We start from the raw sequence: 21,837 nt of genomic DNA, 5'->3' as shown, positions 1-21,837 counted from the left end.
TGTCACATATGTATGTTAATTATATTAATTGTATTCTATGCTCAGAGTTAATACGAAAATTGTTATGTACACTAGTATTGTCCCAGGGTAATATGAAAATTCTATATTCAATTTGGAATTGTTCAATAGGTGTGTGTCGAGATTGTAATTCGGATACACCCTACAATAACAACCAAGTCTTATTTCATTAAGTGTGATTGATTACATGGATCAACTTCAGTCACAATGTTCTATCCATGACTATGCTTTTATCCAATCCGGACACACCTTATGTTGAAAAATTGACAATAAAGGGATGTGTATGGAGATTATAACCTGGACATTTCATGTGTTGAAAAATAGACAAATAAAGGGTGTATGGAGATTTTAATTTGGACACACTTTGTGCTAGAAAACAGACTAGGCAGGGGCGTGTACGATAATGTAATATAGACAAACCCCCCCCCCCCCCCCCCCTCCGTGTTGTAAAATATGCAAGAAATCATTGTCTTAGAGTGTGTACAAATATTTTAATTCGAACAAATCTTGTGTAGTAAAATTGACAAGGAATAACTACCTTAGGGTAGGAAGAGGTTGTTGTTTTTTAATGTGAACTGCAAATAAACCAAACACGTCATTTTATATAAATTTTCGTACATTCTAGTCCATTGAAATTGTCAATGTAATGTAGATCGAACAAAACAAAAAGAATCCAATTGATTATATAACTCAATTGATTAACATGTTTCAAAATATATAATTTGAACCATGTGTTGTTACAAGTGATTGGCATACTTTTAGAGTCAACATATTATGCAAGATATCATGACATGTTGTTGAGACATATGGTCTCTATGTGCTCAAAACAGGTCGTAAAGATGTGGTGTCATATGTTCCACACAATATGGAACATTTTGCACTAAATGTTGTTGCACTTTTCCAATATGAGGCGTCAGATTTGTTTCCTTATTTGTTCGTAGGTTTATACACTTTTAGAAATTAGGAAAGAATTCCTAAATGATCACAAATCAAAACCAAAATAGTGATTGATATTTAATTTATGGTAGACAGCAAATAAAATTAAATCACAATTTGAGTATGCGCTTTTTGGAGCTTTCTTCAGCCGCAAGTTCTTCCAACCCTAATCACAAGTTGTAATTGTTTTATTTTGCTATTTAAGGAGTCATACTCCTTGAAAAAAGACTCGAACCTTGAGAGATTTAACAAGGCATTTGTGATTATTAAGTCTTTGCTTTTGTGTGGTTTATTTTGTAAAACTTTACTCATTTGATCATTCTTATCCAAAGGAATAAAGTTGGGTTCATTGAGTTATAATTTTTCTAGCATTCTAACCTTTGTAATCTTTCCAACACTAGAAATAGTTGTCGAAAGAGCGTGAGAGGGGTCTCATATTTAAGGGGGGGTCTAGATGAAAATTCACAGGTAGTATTGAGAAAAAAGGTATTGAATTATAAGAGTTTCTCTAAGACCAATTTTTACTTTTACTATTAAGAGTAAATTTCTTTCTTGGGTTAATGCTCTCTGGACGTAAGTGATATTGCATCGAACTAGATTACCATTTCATTGTGTTCAATTTTCTTTATTTGCAGATTAATTGTTAATGCATTCGTAGTGTCACACACATTGTCTGGAACATTGTGTTTGACATCTTTCTAAAGGGAGTTTCATAATTTTAATTGGCATCAGAGCATGCACCTTGTCCTGCTTGGGTGAGCTCCTGGAAACTTATAAGTTCTGTTCAAATGGATAAACACAAAGAAGGAGGATCTGTTAACAGACCACCAATCCTATATGTCACTAACTATTACTATTGGAAATATCATATGATAGCTTTCATCAAATCCATGGACAACAAAACATGGAAGGTCGTCATCAAAGGATGGACACATCCAAATTGTCACTGCTCAAAACGAGATTTAATCCCTGAAGCCATAAGTAGATTGGTCAAAGGAATAATATGATGAATCACACGGAAACTCTCGTGCTCTTAACATCATATTCAATGTAGTTAACAAAAATGTCTTTCAACTTATCAACACATGTACTGAAGCCTACGAAGCGTGGGAGATTCTCAAAACTGTTCAAGAAGAAACCCCAAAATTTTATATGTACAGACTTCGACTTCTCACCACTAAATTTGAAAATCTGAGAATGAAGGAAGATGAAACTATGGCCGACTTCTATGTTCCTGTCTATGACATAACAAACAACTCATTTGCTCTTGGTGGAAAAAAGTCTCAAGAAAAACTAACCAGAAAAATCCTTAAGTCACTCCCAAAGAAGTTTAACATGAAACTTACTACTATAACACCCCCAAATTTCGTCTAATCATTTAATTGTATTATTTGGAGTGTTTATAGGATTATGTGTGTTTTAACTGAAATAATTGTATAATTTCTTGATGATATATGGGGTGTAGCGAGAAGAGGTAGAGTGTGAGAAGAATAGATAAGTTGAGAGAATTATTAGATAATTATAAATAATATTATTTTTATGAATTAAATAAAATATTATTGTTATAATTATTATTATTTTATTAGTAAGATTAAAATAATAAGAATATAATTAAACCCTGCTACTGATGTAGACTCTGATGATGAACCTGTTGACAATGGAGATTAGGTTAATGAAAAAAAGAAAAATAATAATGAGGTCCTAAGTAAGGACAAAGTTCAAAAATTTGCGGAGAATAAAACCCAAGTAACTAGCCTCAAATAACAAAATATGGTGAGTGATATACAGGATCAACCAGTCAAAATATTCACAACAGTTATTGAGCTCAGCCTAGTTAAAACTCTATTCATTCAAGATTAACCTTGTGTAAAATCTCACTCGATTTCTAAGTTCAACTTGGTGTTTATGAAGTTTCATTATATTATATATTGCAGGTTTTTCATTATTTACTCTTTCTTTCCTATTACTACAAGTTTACTACCTCTACCTCTATTATTATTACTAGTAGGAAACCCGTGCTATCGCATGGGTCTGGTCGGGATGATATTACATGAATCAGTCTATCACTTGTAATGTTCCCTTATATATAAATTAACGACATATATTTAGCCTAAGTGTTTTCCAAGTTTTAGTAAATATTAATAAATGTTAAACACATGACACAAAACGGCAAAACAATGAAAAAGCTATTAATACATTCATTTTTTTATGTCTTAAAATAAAAACAATAAACATATTTGCTGGTATAGATATCAGATGCTATCTTCTTGTATGATTGCAACCAGCCAACAACATGCATCGTATACATTGTGTGTTTCATACACAGTTACAAAGATGGAAAAGAAGAATAAGCTTACCATCTAACAAAGTGATTGGAAAACCTCCTTGTATACAACATTTGTGGTAGTGGAAATTGTCTCCTAATCAACTTAAATACCCACGGTGACTATGAAGGGGACATAGACATTCGAGGAATGTAAAAAAGGTTATCTATGTTCTTGCCAGAAATAATTTTTGCCTCAATGACATGATTGACCGATCTTGTGACAATCAATCTTGTTCCATCACACAATGAATGTGATTGGTCCAAATTTCACACAAGCATATAAGAATAATAATAATTGTTAAATAAATAAAAAAGACCTTTTAATTATTGAAAAAAAAAAGTTATGGGATATAAGAAATAAATTACAAAGTTATTTCATAACAAAAAGTATTTTCTATAGATTACAAAGTTATCATATATGGATTTGGAAAATCAAAACAATGCATATAACAATAATAATATATAGGGGTGGTAATATAATAATATTAACAATTATAACTCATTTATAATCATAAGATGTTTGGAATAAATAAATTGTTAATAAAAAATAACAATTATAACAGATATAACATATTTAAATAAAATAGGAAACATATAAGAAATCCTTGTTACTAAAAATTTAGTTAAAGATAACAATTATTTTTAAAAAAATATAATTTAGAAATAAAATTTTGATACAATCAATTAAATATTGTTGATATACTTTAATTAACATATCAATAAAATAATAAAAAGATTATATTACATTATTTAATTAATAGGCATAAGTCAATATTCTATATAGTTAGTCAATTAACAAATTCAGTTAAACATTAAGGAAAAAATGGTGGGAGATTATATTAATATATTAATACAAAGTAAGTTTAAATTGTTATTTAAATACTGTTTGTATATTTTTTAAACATGGTTGATATATTTAGAAGATCTCAACAGTTGCACGTTTACCTAATATGTCTCTGGTATTTGGAAAAGTGGTGTCAATTAATGACCAATGCAATTATGAAGACGAAGCTGAACGGGTTCCAAGGAACACATACATCACGTTTGCAGAAGTTGTTCACTGGGATAAGTGTTGTAGCTCACAAATATATACTCGACAGTGCTTTCCGAGAGACAGTAGCTGAGTAGCGACAACATCCAAACTTGGCCATCTGAAAATGTCACGCTCATCCGAAATCGCCAAAGCATGCAGGTGAAAATTTTGTCTTCCATCGGCAATCTTATCCTTTCTGTTTCTTCTTCAACATTTTTATTTTGATTTAGACCTCTTTCTATCTATGTAGGAATTTAAAATTCATTGTGGTTGATGATCGGTGGGAGAGATTTTCCGTCAAAAGGAAGTTGAGACGATTGTCTCAGGATCTCCGTAGGTCCTTGAGATGGAAGAAAGGTCAGGTGACCAAGTTGTGCGTGAGTTTGGGTTTAAGTGTATCGGACAGCGATGCATGCATATGGGAAAAGGAGAAGAAGCTGAGGAATATCGCAGGTGTGTGGCAACGAAAGATGGTTGAAATCAAGTGGAGGGGAAAACATGAGGCGAAGAAGCTTGGTCTAGGGTTTGCTGTAGTTGACGATGTTCAATCTGTAGCAGATGTAATGATCAGCACGGGGCTTGATGTGAATCACAGAGTCGTGGATGTGTGCGAGGGACTGTCTATCGTGTATATCGATTTAGAAACTGAAAGGTATGCCATTATTTTAGTTAGATATACTAATATTTACTTTTGTTCTTAGATTTCATTCTTCTATATCCATATTGTAATCAACTTTGTATGTTGTATGATAGTGAATGGAAGGTCTGGTCAGAATTGGTTTCCAACATGTAAAATTGGTATGTGATATGTGTCTCATTGTAATTATGGTATAACATTGACATTCAGAATTTAATGTGGTGATATGTAAGAAACTGCCATTTTTTCTAACATTTTTATGGTTGTCCAGTGCAGGAATTTTTGATGAGGAAAACATATGGTGGCAGTGGTTTGTTAGTCCAGATTTTGTTTTGTTTGAAGGACTGAAGCTTAGCATTCATCCGTCCTCAGGAGATGTTGAATTTAGCCATTTCTGATTAGTTTATTTCCTCATTTGAAGTTTGTTTTAATTATAATTTAGGATTAGCATTGGACTGTAATGATTTCTAGATTTATTGATACAATTGCTACAATATATTGGTTCAAGCTTAACATGATCAATATATGGATCTGTGTGATTTCACAGATTTAGTATTCTTCTAATTGACAGTGTATATATGCATTTGTTGCTCTCTGCAATTGTTCCTCATATAATTCTCTTTGATATGTTTATAGTGTTGTTGCTTATATTCTTCTCATTGTAATGTATGTTGCTTCTTGATATCTCTGCGATTGTAATGTATGCTGCAATTGTAATGGACCTGTTGCTCTCTGCAATTGTTCCTCATTATGATGCTTCTTGATATCTCTGCAATTGTAATGTATGCTGCAATTGCAATGGATCTGTTGCTCTCTGCATTTGTTCCTCATTTGATTCTCTTTGATACGTTTTTTGTGTTGTTGGTTATATTCTTCTCATTTTAATGTATGCTACTTCTTGACATATTTGCAATTGAAATGTATGCTGCAATTGTAATGGATATGTTGCTCTTTGCAATTGTTCCTCATTTGATTCTCTTTGATATGTTTATAGTGTTGTTGCTCATAGTACAATGTTTGTATGCTTGAATGCTTGTTCATGGTGATCTTTCCAAAAATGATAGCAACTATATATATATATATATATATATATATATATATATATATATATATATATATATATATATATATATATATATATATATATATATATATATATATATATATATATATATATATAGTTTAATTGATAAAATGCATGACAAAACAGTATGTTTGAATTGGTTTTGCTTTTAATTGTGAGCTTAGAAAGTATAACAATAAATTGTTTGTATCAAATTAAGTTTTTTATAGTGTTTCATTGCATCAGAATACTCATTCTCCTGATGATCATCTCTTTGTCATTATATTTTTTCATATTACTTCAAAATTGTGGATATCAATATTATTATTACTTGATTTTCTCAATGTCATTGTTTTTCCTAATAAATATTACAAGTCTATTATAATAATATATAAAAAATAAAGTACCTGATAATTACAGTTTAAGCACTTTGATTAAATAACTAAAACCGTTCAAATTCCATGGTTGAATTCGTCTTCTTTATAAATAAAGCCACCATATTCATTTGAAATTAACAGATTTAGTATTTCACTTCCCACGCCTTATTTATGTTTCACTTGGAACAAAAATTAAACAGATTTATCCAAAGCCATTTCAATTCTTTTGGTTTTGTTCCACCACCAGCCTTATTTTGAGTCCATCGACTAAACAGAACAATATTCTTTCCCTCTTCATCTTTCTCAAATGTCTCTTTACAGATTCACCAAACCATACTATTTGCTTCTTCCCAAAACCAATGCATCTTACTCTCTCATCAAAATCGAACAAAAACAAAAGCAAACAAAACAGAGTCACATTCTCGCAAAGAAAAAATACTTCTATCTTTTTTTATCCATCTTGAAAAGCTTATTATATAATGAGTCTTCACACATTAAGCATGATGAAACTACTATACATATATATATATATATATATATATATATATATATATATATATATATATATATATATATATATATATATATATACACATATATATATATATATATATATATATATACACATATATATATATATATATATATATATATATATATATATATATATATATATATATATATATATATATATATATATATATAATGCAAACATTAAACCAATCTATAAATAGACAATAATTTTCAAACAGCTAAAAAAATAGTATTTTATAAAGAAAATACCACATAAACTTAGTTCGCGTCGAAATCAGAAAGAAATACAATAGGTTAAAATTAAACACTTAATTTGTCCCATAATATAAGAATCACAGAAAATAAAGCAAAATAAAATATTCAACCAAAAGAAAATATCCTAAAAAGTTGGTTACAACACAATTTAAAAAACAAGCCATCAGATATCACTCCTTATTGATATCTTTGATTAACTTTGTCGAAGAAAACTGGACACCTTCGATTTCCTCAGCAGCATCACTTAAAATTCCCTTAGCAGGTTTCAGTTTAGTATTTGAGATAGAAGGATCATAATCGGTTGAGACAGACAGAGGTCCCTGAAGCTACATATTAAGTATCATCATTATCTTCATCGTCTTTGTTGAAGATTTCAAGCTTCAAAGAAGCTACACATTCTACAAATCGTCAACTGCGAATATATCGAGTTTAAACCGACAACAGTTATAATCTCATAAGCCATAATAAAATATACAAAAAAATAACAACTACAGCAAAATCTTTAACAATACCTGGGCACGGGACTTGGACTTATGTGTTTTGCATACCACTCAAGCTTTCCATCCCCCGGAGTCACACTTTTTGTGCATTCAACAAATACATCGCAATACCATCCGGCTTTGCCAACATTTAATTTACGCAGAGTTGCAACAGTTACACATGTAGTTTCCTAACAAATAAAACCAATATATATTTACTGTAAGCAATACAATATTAATAGTATACGATTAAAGGATGTGATCTCTTGCCTTTTGCAAAATCCCTATTTATGCAAGACTTGATATATCAGATATCCATACTAATTTATCAAAGTCTGAGTAGTATGACTTTTGGGATGCAGTAACTTGCACACTTGAATTTTACAACTTTGAAAAATAACCTCTAAAACTGCAATTTAGAATTATATATTCTATAAGCAGTTAAATCACCTCTGTCACCTCTGAAAGCAGCAATTTACGTTGTTACTCATCATATGGGCATTTTCAATTTATCAATGTCAGGATTTCTAAATGACAAAGTTTATGTTTTTTTAATACAGGGATAGTTAGGCTTGTTTAGATAGTTTGTTTTTTAATTAGAGTGTTTGTTTTTCAACTATCAGTTGAAAAGCATACACAAAAGCATACCAATACAACATGACAGTGGTAAAGATAAAACTTTCTAACTTTTTTCAGAATTCAGTCAATTGAAATCTTAATTAATATATGACAGCAAGGGTATATCATTTAAGCAACTCAATTTTAAATTCATTAGTAACAATTCAAACAGGAGTATATTTGAAACAATGCACATCATGATAAACTCAAATCCAGGAAACCCCTGTCTATATCATAACTAAATGAAGAAATTCAAATTGCGAATAACTATGTCTTTATAAAACGTCAATTCCAGCAATAGATATAAACTCAGTTTCATAACAACAAAACAGAAGAATATTGAACAACTTAAATAAAGTAATTGTCTTTATCCAACGGGAATGTAAATTTAAAACTTAGCAAATTTGAAGCCAACTATTTCTCCTTTTTAATATCTCTGGCCAGCTTGGTTGATGATTGTTGAACACTATCATTATCCTCTATTGCATCATTTATAAGTCTCTTACATGGAGTGAGCCCTGAATTTTCAATGGTCAGGTCATTTTCTGCAGATGCAGATACAGGTTCCTATAATGAATTAAAAAAGGCAACCATAAGATTTATAATTATGTCACAGTTGTTATGTTACTCATCATAAAAAGAATACCACATGTAAAAAATACATACAGAAATGCGATTCATATCATCCTGGGACAGAGGTTCTGGTGCTCGAATCTTTGAGGTCTGGTGAAAATAAAAAACAGTTAGTGTACGCCCTAAGAAAACTAAGCACTCATCAAATGAAGATTACAAAAGATTACCTCTTCAAATTTGAAACTCTCCTTAATTTTATTACGTACATCTTCATCAGTCTTAAAGCCAATGACAGAAAGTCTCCCATTTTTAGGCTGATAAACAACTCTAATTGCCAATTCTTTTGCCAATATTGAGTCAAGTTCGTAAGGGAATTCAAGTGGATCGTAATCACCAGACTATGAGAATAAAAAGTATTAGACACCTTAAAAATAACTTGATTCAAATACTGTTGTATGCAACATTTACATACCTGAGTTAAATCCATCTTCATTTGAAGAGCAGACTTCCCAATCAACTTCACGCAGTCCGTGTCCCAAAAGACGAACTTTGCCTTCGAACTGCCGTCAACAGCCATTATATTAAGCTTATACCTAAATGATTCATGGCACATAGGAGAACACATCAATCTACACTGTTTGTAAGAAAATATAAACATTACCAGTTGGAAATGGAAGATGAATATAAAGTATACCGTGGCACAGGTTCTGGGCTAATATGCTCTTTAAAACACTTCAGCTTTCCATCCTTGGCAGTCACACTTCTTGTGCATTCCACACATCCATCATAGTACCATCCAATCTGCCCAACATCAAACTTATCGAGGGTAGCAACGGTAACACAGGTTGTTTCCTACAAAATTGGCCAGTATAAATGACAGTTATATGAGGCTTTAGGAATTATAACAGTATAAGGAAACAGTCAATCTTTCTTACATGTTGCAGATTTGTAATTTCAGAGAGACTCATTATTTCAGCCTTCCAAACAAACTTGTCATAGTCAGAATAAAATGAGTTTTGCGTTGCCTCAACTTGTACACTTGAAGATGATAACAAAGGCAAATCAACACCAAGTCTGAAAAATGTAAACACAATATTTAATATATTAAAATCAACATCAAGTTCAATAAATGATTATGCAAGACAGTTAAGAAGAAGATCAATAAGCATTCCAAACGATATAATAAAGAAACAGACACATGCTTTAGTACCTTTCTTTTAGATTATTGACTTCCTCAATAGCAGGGTCATTAATCAACAGTTTCGTTCCATTCCATGTGTTGGAAACACTAATTGGAAATCCTCCTGAATCACAAGAAATTGAAGAAACAGTTAGAACTGTTGGATATAAAAGAAAATAGCCAGTTACATCTAAACAATTGTATCATGCATGATTACCTTGAGCCTCTTTAACCCTTGCATTGATTAGCACAATGACAATATCAGAGGCTTGCTTATTATTCTTATAATACTCATATAGCTGAACTGCAAGTTGCCCCCAAAGAGTACATTGTACAACTGTTTTACTGGCATCTACAATAGAAAAAACTATTCTGTTCTTGCTGTTGTCACCGTTAACTTGGGTTTGAGTGATATCAGTGATTCCTCCAATCAAATCTAAGAAAAAAAACAATGGATTGGTTAAAGTTTCTCAAAAAAAAAAAATTATAATTCCTGAAATTAGGGTGTAGGGAACTTACCAACCAACAAATTTGATTGAAACCTTCCTTCAACTATGGAATTCAAACCAATAATGTTAAGGTAGTTATGAGGGATATCAGGAAATTCTGCTTTCTTAACAGAAGTTGACCCACAAAAAACCAATTTGTATGTATGATTTGTCGTCTTAAAAGCAAAATCATTCTTCCCAACTTTAAAATTTTGCATGATATAAGAGTTTCCTGTTTCAATTTCAGATTTGAATTTCGAAAGCAAATAAGCAGGCACAACAGCCTGAATCATATCACGCTGCAGGAAATAAACATTTCATCATCAGTGGTTAATCACACAAAACATATTATAAGTAATTATTGGGGAACCCTATCTTGTTACAGTACCTTAGAATCAACCAAAACCATCTCCATGTGTTCTTTGTTTGAAGAACTTGTGACAGTCCACAGATGTTTGCACCTAACAGCGATCTTCCACAAATCTTTTGAATCATTGATCTCTTTCAATGGCTCAATTGGGCGAGACATGATTCACATACAAACACTGCAAGAAAATTAGAAATATCAGTTAATCATCAAAGATTAATCAAATGGAGATGAATATAAATAGTGTTTAATAGAAGTTAGAGACGGAGGTGATGGAGACGAAGGTGTTGTCTTGAGATGAAGGAGGAGTGAAAAACGGGGCGGAGGTGATGGAGACGAAGGATTTGTCTTGAGATGGAAGAGGAGAGAAAATCGCAGGGTACTGAGATGCAGCAGATTAGACATGGTTATGCATTTGGTCATGTTTTATGCAGCCTATGGAACACAAAAGGTTTATTGAACAATGAAAGGTTGCAGTTAATGAAGAAATGGAGTTTTGTGTTTTCCAAGCCAGATATTATGTTTTTTTTTCTTTGATTCACGTGGCCAGGGATTTATTGTGTAGGGGAGTAATTATGGGTTGGCTTATATTATCAATGCAACTTTTAACATTATTTCACCTATATTATAAAATAATAAAATAATCTATTATAAAATAGATAATAAAATAGATAAAAAAAAGGAAAAATCAACTAAATAAAAATGAAACCAACCAATCAAACAGTGGCACAATAGATAGCATTTAATGTCAAATGAATATGGTGGCTTTATTTTTCAGAAGGACAAATTTACCCATGGAATTTGAACGGTTTTAGTTATTTAATCAGAGGGCTTAAAGTGTAATTATCAGGTACTTTACTTTTTATATTTTATAGTGGGATACCTGTGCGTTCGCACGGGTACCACTGTGGACCGCTGAATTGTTATCATTTGTTATGAGAATTCAAACAAATTAAAAAATATCAAAATATTAAAAAAAAAATAGATTGTAAGATATTTGTATAAGTATTTAAAAACTACTATTGTTGAGAAATAGTATTAAATAAATACTGTGTAAAAAACAATTGTGAAAAATAGATAAAAAAAGTTTAATAAATGAGACAAATAAATATTTAAAATTAGAATTAGTTGAAAATCAATAGACAATTAATTTTACATAAAAGTTCAAAAAAAGAATGGTATAAAAAAATTAAGTTTAATATTGTAGCTATTAAATTTTGGATTATGTTTTAAAATATAAAAGATGAAAAAAAGTAGGTAAGTTTTACTTTTGTTTTTTTTAATAAAAATAATCTGTGCGTTCACACGAATTTTGGTATGATTATCCGTGCGTTTACACTGCACGGGTACTGATATGATACGCTATAATATCACCATTTTTCTTGAATATTGAAAAACAAAATTAATTGAATATATCAAAAAATATGTTATAGAAATTAAATGCATAAAAGAAAGAATAATTTACTATAATTATTTTTTAAATTAATTAATTGTTCACTAAAAAATTTAACAAAAAAATATTTGTTCACTAAAATTACCACCGACAGCCGGTGTTCCATGGAACACAAAAAGTCATAAAACATTATTATAAATTTTACTTATAATAAACATTATTCTAATATTCTCATTAAGGAAGAAAAATTTACAAACCCTTTAGGAAATATAGCAGCACACTTATTTTTTAATCAAGAGGTACATCGGTTAATTTTTACTAAACATATGCACATTGAGTCACTTCATATTAACTAAATGTCAAATTCCATATTACAATTAGAATTTAGAACAAAACTCATGAATATGCTATAAATGGATTTGGAAAAATCCAACCTGAAAAACCGAAGAAGCTTCTTGAACTTCAATTTTATTATGATTACCTGCCACAATATTTTCTTCAATGTGTGAACCCGTTTCATATTTCTTAAGCTTATCCCGACCAACATTCCCAGCCTCCCAGCAGGTATTAGGATACTTTATTTGACCATCATATCATCACTTCCATCAAAATAATCTACTATGTTCTCTTTCTACATAAAGTAGGGACAAATACCTCTATCAAGAATACTGATCGGCAGCGGATCTAAAATTGTACGAATGACATTTACGGTGAGCAGAAGGTGCGGTGGCTGAGAGTACTTCACTGGAAAGATACAGCGGACGTCGGTTTTATATTGGTTGAACTTTCTTAATCTCCCCGATTTTGTTGTTGCTTTTCTCTACTCTGAGTTGTTGAATGATTGATGTGGTTGCAGAAGGAAGAAAAAGACGGGGAAACATGCTTAATCGGCACACCAAAAGCTCTGTTGCCTAAAAACATCAAGATGAGATTAGAAACAGTTGAAATAAGTAGGAATGATGAAATGAAGGTTTGTAGAAGGAAGAGAAAGACGAGGGAACATAATTAATCGGCTAAGGGAAAAAGGGAAAAATTATGCTTTGTAAAATTGAAAAAGTATATCAGATGATTAGGTACCATATTTGTATAATGTAATAAGAACAAAATAGAAGTTTAATGGCCAGTAAGAAAAAAAGTATATCATGGAAAATGTTTGAGAACTAAAAAGCAGTGAAGAAAGGGAGAAGAAAAGAAGACGAGAGAGGAAAGGAATGGGTAGAAAAAAGCAACAGTATGAGAAAGCAAAAAGTTGTGAAGAGATATGGTAGAGTTAAGAGATAAAGTTTGCTTTATGAGAATGATTATATTGACAGAAAGTAACTTTGGAAAAAGGTGTTTCTTGGGAAGATGCATTTTGTATAGATTTGAATTTCAAAATTAATTTTTTCTGCACATAGAACCACATCATATGCAAGCAAAAGATAATATTTTCATTCAAATTGGACAATAGCAAAAAGTTGTCACTAAAAGTTACTTTTTGACACACAATAGTTTGATAAAATGCAAAATATATAGTTCCCATTGGACAATGTCATTATTTAGTCACAAAAAGTATTATTTGGACACAATTTAACCTTGAAATCAATAGGTGGCAAATTTATAACAAAGGACAAAAATGAGTTTTCCAGGTACATTTGTTTTCTTATATTATAGATAGATAATAGATTATATTGATTTTGTTAACATGTCTAGTAATAGTATGTTAGTCTTTGGTCTTTGTTACTGTTTGTGTTTTATTTTAGATATGTTTAACTAATTCTGCAGTACCGGAATGTGAAGGCCTTTATGTCGACGGTGCTCTAATTAATCGTTAAAATTATATTTAACATGAAATTATTTTTGGTTTAATTTTAATTTCAGTTTTAAACTCTAAAAATATAGTGAAAACAATACCATAGAGATACACCGATTCAAATTCGAAAGAACAAAACGATTTCCAACTTAGGAAATTAAATCAATTTTCAAATAATAAAAATCATGAAAACACTTTATTAATAGATTATGAAAAATTATATTTTCAAAAATAGTGGTTTTAAGAACATAATCGAATGCGCAAAGAGGACGCTTATTCGCTTAAAATCCGGTACTGTACGATCGAACACTGGCAGCACCTTTAAACTCATTTTTCTACCTCAAACAACTTTTTTAATTAATTAAAAGCAAATAATTTTCAAAAAGGATTTTTGCACTGTAACATCTGTTATCGCGAAAGCCTATACTATAGAGTTCATATTTAACTCAGTTTCGATTGTGCGAAAGCGAACAGATATATATTTTTCATTAATTGACAGTTTACAAATATTTTACACTATCAATACATATTTCTTTCTCTCTTTAAAGTATTCCAGGCAAAAATCGTTAAAATAACTCGTTTTATATTTTATATTTATAAAAAATTACCTAAATAATTAATTATGAAATAAAAATTAGGGTCTTCCTAACATTTTTCTTAAAGATATTATTTAAAGAATTCATAAAAAAAATAGTTTTGTTTAAAACACAATTTTTAAATGTTGTTGACTACTTTTAAATACAATTTAAACATTTATATAAGTACAAATACTTTATATTCTCTAAACAAAACTGATTTGTTCAATTTTTTTATTAATATAAACTAGTAAGTAACCCGTGCTATCGCACGGGTCTGGACTGTACTTATATTACATGTATCAGAACACATTAAATTGTTTAATACAACACCATATATACAGTTGGATAATATTAATAGAGTTATATAACTTATAATCATTTATCAAATTAAAATATCATGTGTTTGGAATGTAAAACGCAACATAATATAATTCAGATAAGTTAAAAAATTCCAAAATAAGTTTCTTAAAAAAAACAATGAACTTGAATACAAATAATAATAAGATTCAGATGACTACATTTTAACATCTTTAGTGAGCATATCTCTGTTTTCCAGATGTTGTATTTATCTTCATTGTTGAACCAACCATCTCATATCAACAAAATAACATCCTAAAAGAATGAAAAGATTCTGTTAGAATATGTATTACTTATTCGAGTTTGGAAACAAAACAAATTGAAGTTTCTACCAATTATATAGTAAGTTTAAATTGGATATTAAACTTGTATCACAGAGTAAAAGATAAAAGGTTTACCAACTAACAAAGTGCTTGGAAGACCTCCTTGTATACAACATTTGTAGTAGTCGAACACGGTGCATTCTCCTTGTCATGAATTAATATTTTCAGGCCACTTTTGGTCTTAACTCTTGAAATTGCAACATATAATTGACCATGACTAAAGACAGGAGTAGGCAAGTACAATCCAACACTATCAAGAGACTGGCCTTGAGATTTATTAATAGTCATTGCATAGGAAACAATTATCGGAAATTGTCTCCTAATCAACTTGAATGGCCAAGGTGAATCAGAAGGCGACATAGACATTCTTGGAATGTAAAAAATGTTACCTATGTTCTTACCAGACATGATTTTTGCCTCTATGACATGATTTGCAAACCTTGTGACAATTAGTCTTGTTCCATTGCACAATCCATCAGCTTGGTCCAAATTTCTCATCAGCATAATAGGGGTACCAACCTTCAATTTGATTTTATGATTTGGAAGGCCTGATGTTCTTAACTTACTTAGAAATTCAGGAGTTAGAACTTCATAAGCTTCATTATAACTTGTATCTGTTCTATCAATGGAGTCAAAACTCAAAAACTCCTTCTCTTCTCCTAAAAGTAGAAGAAGAAAAACAACAATATGGAGAAGTAAAAATATGTTCTTAAACGTATTGTTTCATATATATATATATATAAAAATGGAAAAGTTAAGGGATATATACCTGGTAGCAAGTCTAATACATAATTATTGATTTTGTCGACAACTTCAATTGTTGAAGCAAGAATAGCCTTTCCTTGTAAAAATTCAACATCTTGAAATTTTTCCAACAAATTAGGATATGTGTTATCAACAATTGCCCTTATAGGATCATCAAAATTTGTTATTAATAACTCTGGAGGTATTTCTATTTCAACCAATCCGTCATTTGGTTCACAAATCTTACCATCCCCCACATCTAAAATCCATTTTGAAAATTCTGCAAGTTCATGGGCACTTGTACCGTCTCTTCCTTGTTGGAGTCTCATATTTTTGGTCAGTGTTAAAACCTGACAATAATCCCACACATAAGATGAGCTAATTGAAGCATGGACAATATCAGAACGCCCTGCTCTTGGAACCACTGGAAGAATCTGCCTGAAATCACCTCCAAAAATAACAACTTTTCCACCAAAAATAGTATTCTCGAGACCATCTTTGCTCATGACATCTTTAAGGGTTTTATCCAATGCTTCGAAACAATTTTTATGAGACATAGGAGCTTCGTCCCATATGATGACATCTGTTGCCTCAAATAGTTTTGAATGTTCGGTGTCTTTATCAATGTTGCATGTTGAGTTGTCAAGTGTTGGGACGGGTATTTTAAACTTTGAGTGGGTTGTCCTTCCACCTGGCAATAATAAAGAAGCAATCCCGCTTGAAGCAACAGTAAGAACAATTTTTTTTTGCGAACGAAGTGCACTTGACAGTGTTCTCCACATGAAAGTTTTGCCGGTACCTCCATAACCATGTAAAAAGAACACACCTCCCTTCAGGTTGTTAACAGCCTCCATGATTTTATTAAAAATTGAACGCTGTTCATCTATAAAATATAAAAATATAATTAAAACTTTACAAACATAAAGGAACATCCAAATTTAATATAATCAATCAAATAAATAACCTGTAAGCGCCCGAAAAAGTTCTTCAAAATTTTGTTTTTCGGTTTCGGCATTATAATCAAGTTCGTCGTAAATCAGCCGATTCCCAACATGCTTTGTAACATAGGATTCTGGATAAGGCATGCCTTTAAATTCATGCAAACTTCTTCGATTTGATTGCAACATATTCTCAATCTCAATGAGTGTCAAATTCTTTAACTCAGTGTCTGAAAGTTGCAAATCTGTGAAAAAAAGTATGTAGACATGTTAATATCATGATAATTATAATTTTAATGCACCATTTGTTGCAGCATGATTCACAAAATTAGAAGGGATATGTTTGTGAAGGCAGCATAAACAAATTAAAGGACTATGACTCTAAGGCATGAGCAACTTGAATTCAGCATGAACTAAATTGAAAGCAGCATGTAGCAGCAAAAAAAGGCACAGACTTGTGAAAGTTATGTAATGTTGTGTATCAAACAGCACATGATCTTATTTTGCAGCAAAGAGTTATTGAAACAATACAAAAATTTATACAGTTTATCGATTAATGACATAATGTTTCAGTAGCAACGGGAGACGAAACATTGAGTTGTATGAACTAAACATAGAACATAAGCTTCAAATGCCGCCAACGTAAATGTCGATTAATAAATTAAATTATAATTTTAAAGTATCCAAACATAATATAATTGAATAGTTCAGAATACAACCAATATGTGATAATAACAAAGTATGTAAGCTTTAAACTAATATTCATATCAACAACTTAGATTATATATATATATATATATATATATATATATATATATATATATATATATATATATATATATATATATAAATTTACCTCTTCTATTTGTATTCTGCCTTTGTTGGTGGAGAATACCATCAGCTAATGTCTTCCATGTTTTTGACCATACATGATGCGGTCTATTGACAGTTCCGGAAAGTAGCATAGTAACAAATAGCTTTCTCAAAAAATGACCGGAACCCCAATTCTTAGCCTCATTTATGGCTGCAACATATTCCTTGTCATCATTAAGAAATCCCATTTCGAAGCATGCATCTCTAAAACTATGTTGAACCTTTCCACCCACAAATTTAATATCCTCATAGCATGTAGGTCCTTTGACCACTGTTAGCATCATTCTCAGGTAGTACAACTCACCGGTACTCGGAGGGACCCAAATTAGTCTGCCAATGGTACGACCTCTTTTACGCGGTTTCCATCGTCGGTATCTTTTATCATAAACAAATTTGGAAAGAAATTGGGAGTAAGTTAAATTTCTTGCCTCTTCATAAGTTTTGTTCGCTTGCATCCACGCTGTAAACATAGATTCTTTCACACTTGGTTTTTCTAGTACCTGATCAATCATTTCATGATCGGTATAATAAACACAATTATCACCTTCAAGATGGAAAAATAACCTTTCAACTGCAGGGGACCTACCATGAATAGGAAACGAAAAAAGCCTCCAGCATGCCTCACTTGGTGACACATATCGACAATCAAGATATTGCTTAATTTCGTCAACACTTCTAATTGCAGAAGATCCTTCGCTGTCATTTTGAACAACAGCAGCTGTAATTCTATCATAACCTTTGTTAATATACTTGAATAAGTACTTAACTGAAGTACTTTGATTACACCACTCCATATTGATATGTGCTTGAAACTTCTTCAACAAATATGTATTATAAGGAACAACATATCTGTTATCAAGGAGAATGTGTTTTTTCATCACTGTATTACCGGTATCCCGTCTTCGGTACACTGGATATCCATCCTGATCAACAATGGTTTCATTTTGAAATTTCTTGGGAAAGTATTTTGAGCACTTTCCATTTTTCATGCAAGGGGATTTTTTGTTTGCTAAACCACATGGACCATGAATCATATGTGTCCTAACCAACTGATACAATTGAGGATCATCTTGTTCTATTGGTATCTCTGCTGAAATGATCTTGTTTATATCATCTGGAGTTGGATATTTGCTTGAAGGATGCATGAACAACAGAACATGGGCATGCGGTAAACCCCGCTTTTGAAATTCAATCGTGTATATATCTGCAAATTAGCAACAAAGTATAAAGTGTTACATATTACATATATAATAAGAATAATGAAACTAAATAAAAGCTTTATATTAAGGCATGATATTAACTTACATGCAATAACTCTACCCAAAACGTGTTTTTTTGTTAGATCGGCCAAAAACTCATCAAACTTTATTTTGAAGACTCTTGAGATGATGTCTGGGCGATCTTGAGAATTCAAGTTAATTTTGCTAAGCAACCTTTGTATTTCAGGCCAGTTTGGATTGCAAGTAAAAGTAATAAAAAGGTCTGGAAAACCAAGTTGGCTACAAATAGCCATTCCATCAAAATATAGTTGATCCATAAACCTGCGACTTCCAACATAAGTAGACGGTAAAACCACTCGTTTACCTTTGTTTGATCCTTCGTTGTTTTCGTTGTGTTCTAATCCGGTCAAATTGGCATATTTAGACACACGAAGCTTTTTTTGATGCTTTCGAATATAATTTAATCTCTGTGACTCCATCATCGAAAAACCGTCAACCAAAAATTGTTGAAACAATCTTCTTGATCGCAACAACGTATGTGCTTCATTATGTCTGCATTGAATTCTAAAAGCAAGCCATTCTCTAATGGTAAGCTTATTCCTCTTCATCTTTCCTTTTGTGTTAGATTCCCTAAGAAGCACACCAAGTCTAAAACCATCTTCCCCGTACGGAAACAACAATGGATACTGATATGCCAAATAACTTGGATGAAACTCACTTATTCTTTTCAGCCGTCCACTTTGTCTCTCAAGAATAATATCTCTTTTAGTACCTGTATCAACGTCACCAACGATAAGAGAGGCTACCTCTGATACAGTAGGATGGTTATAAATCCTTCCATCTGTTGATCTATCAGATATTAACTTCAGTTTAAGATCAGGTACAGAACTATCCTTTAATCGATCGGCTGCAATCCTAAAAGTCTTAGCATGTGTGTTGAACTCGTCCAACATGATTTTCAATTTGTTAACTGTCTCGGGAATAATATTTGGGTTGCTCCTACATATAATAATAAAACATGGTATAGCTATAAGAGGTATGGAAAATAAATCGAGCAACTATGAAATAAGTATTCTACAAATAAATGTAAAGATTAAAATGTAACAAAGTTTTAGAACAATTACCCTATTCCTGCGATTCTATGATGTATCTCATTTTCGGTGTCGTAAATGTAAAGTTGAGCAAATTTTGGAGATTGTCCAGATAAAGGTAGCATGCTCCCAATTCTATGGCATGACTGTCCATGAATTCTTATGTTAGGTGGACCTCTCCCCCCTTGAAATCTGTTATCAACTTTTAAACCCGGCGACGTAAAAGCAAACATCATGTTGTACAATCTACAAAATTGTTGGTAATTTTGACTTTCGGCTTCATTATTCTCAAACAATAGACGCTGCAGTAATAATGGTGGGGGTTTCAGAAGTGGTAACACAACTTTACCCTTTCCACAACATAGCTGGAACTTAGGCATCGCACTATGTTTTCGTTTATCCGTTTTTTCTTGATACCACATAAGTGCTCCACAATATGTGCACTCAACCATAGGATCACCAATATCGGAATAACCTTTTCAAACAAAAAACGGGATTAAGCAATTGATTTTTATACCTTAGTTTAATTGAAACGTATAAGCGAGATCATAATGTAACAACAGTGAAACTTATGGTTTTTATAAATTTATATTGACATGAAAACGATGAAATATTAACATATTTAAGGACACATACCTGTGACAGAAGAATCAAGGGATATAGAATTGTTGTCATTTGGTTCTACATCATCATAGCTGGAAGTTGAGTCATAATTTTCATCTGCAACATTGAATTCACACGAGCTATCGCTGACTGAATCATCCGTCGATGTCTCATCACGAGAGTGATCACTGTCAACCACAACATTTGAAGTAGAACTGAATGTTGCAGGTTCTTGTACAGTTATATTGCTTGTAGATGAAGAACCTGAATTATGGTTATTATTACCAAAATAATTGAACAGTTTGACAGTCATCTCTTTAATAACACCCACATTCAATTGTTTTTTTAATTTGTGCCCCGAAGTAGTTGCCTGTTCAAAGTAGTTCTTGTTTGCTTGATTAGACAATGAGTTGGTTATATCAGATAATGGTATATTGAAATGTGAAGATGATGCGGTATCAATCCCAGTCACATTTTCTCTGTTTTCATCATAGTTCTCACGAAGTTTGTAGGCTTGTGACATCTTTCTTTGCATAATCACTTTTCTTCTACGGCGTGCCGACGCTGCAATATCTTTTGTTCCAACAGTACTGAGACCCTTAATTGTATGTGAGTTGTCCCTTGCAGATCCTGGTGTTTGGAAACTAATTTTTCTTTCATTAAAGAAAGAAGAAGTTGCATTTGACATTGGTGTTCTGATATTAATCCATGATGGATTATTAAGGGTTGTTGATGTTATATCAGACAATGGTGTTCTGCTATGAATCCTTGATGGTACAGCGAGTGGTGTTCTGATATCAGTGATTGGTGAAGGAGCATGCATTTGATAGGATTCAATGGGGTTGATACCATTGTCACGAACTCTGAGCTTTTTCATTCTTCTATCTTTTAGTATTTCCATTCTTTTACGACGTGCTAACGCCGAGTATTGTTTTTTGGATGAGGAATCTTGCTGCATCTTGTTGGAGTTCTTCTATAACAAAACTTCTTGAAATCAGTTAACCTTACGATTAAATGACTATCCTCAAATAATCTTCAAAA

The 21,837-nt window shown here is 31.6% G+C and overlaps 2 protein-coding genes across 2 annotated transcripts; both read right to left on the bottom strand.

Moving 5' to 3' along the window:
- Positions 1 to 8,690: 8,690 nt before the first annotated feature.
- On the bottom strand, positions 8,691 to 11,046 carry LOC131657750 (uncharacterized). The gene is made up of 10 exons (XM_058927114.1): positions 10,906 to 11,046; positions 10,549 to 10,816; positions 10,247 to 10,465; positions 10,060 to 10,153; positions 9,785 to 9,923; positions 9,544 to 9,701; positions 9,322 to 9,442; positions 9,116 to 9,247; positions 8,943 to 8,999; positions 8,691 to 8,843 (listed from the first exon to the last, which is right to left on the bottom strand). Exons 1-10 carry the CDS (start codon positions 11,044 to 11,046, stop codon positions 8,691 to 8,693), a joined length of 1,482 nt encoding a protein of 493 aa, XP_058783097.1.
- Positions 11,047 to 15,405: 4,359 nt separating this feature from the next.
- LOC131657749 (uncharacterized) lies at positions 15,406 to 21,754 on the bottom strand. Its single transcript, XM_058927113.1, has 7 exons — positions 20,830 to 21,754; positions 20,227 to 20,668; positions 19,188 to 20,098; positions 17,866 to 19,086; positions 17,036 to 17,254; positions 16,097 to 16,954; positions 15,406 to 15,986 (listed from the first exon to the last, which is right to left on the bottom strand). Exons 1-7 carry the CDS (start codon positions 21,752 to 21,754, stop codon positions 15,406 to 15,408), a joined length of 5,157 nt encoding a protein of 1,718 aa, XP_058783096.1.
- Positions 21,755 to 21,837: the final 83 nt, after the last annotated feature.

Source organism: Vicia villosa, linkage group LG3 (assembly GCF_029867415.1).
Source record: "Vicia villosa cultivar HV-30 ecotype Madison, WI linkage group LG3, Vvil1.0, whole genome shotgun sequence".
In the NCBI taxonomy this organism is placed as follows: domain Eukaryota; kingdom Viridiplantae; phylum Streptophyta; class Magnoliopsida; order Fabales; family Fabaceae; genus Vicia; species Vicia villosa.
The sequence above is the reverse complement of the archived record's forward strand: the minus strand, read 5'-3'. Positions and strand labels throughout refer to the sequence as shown.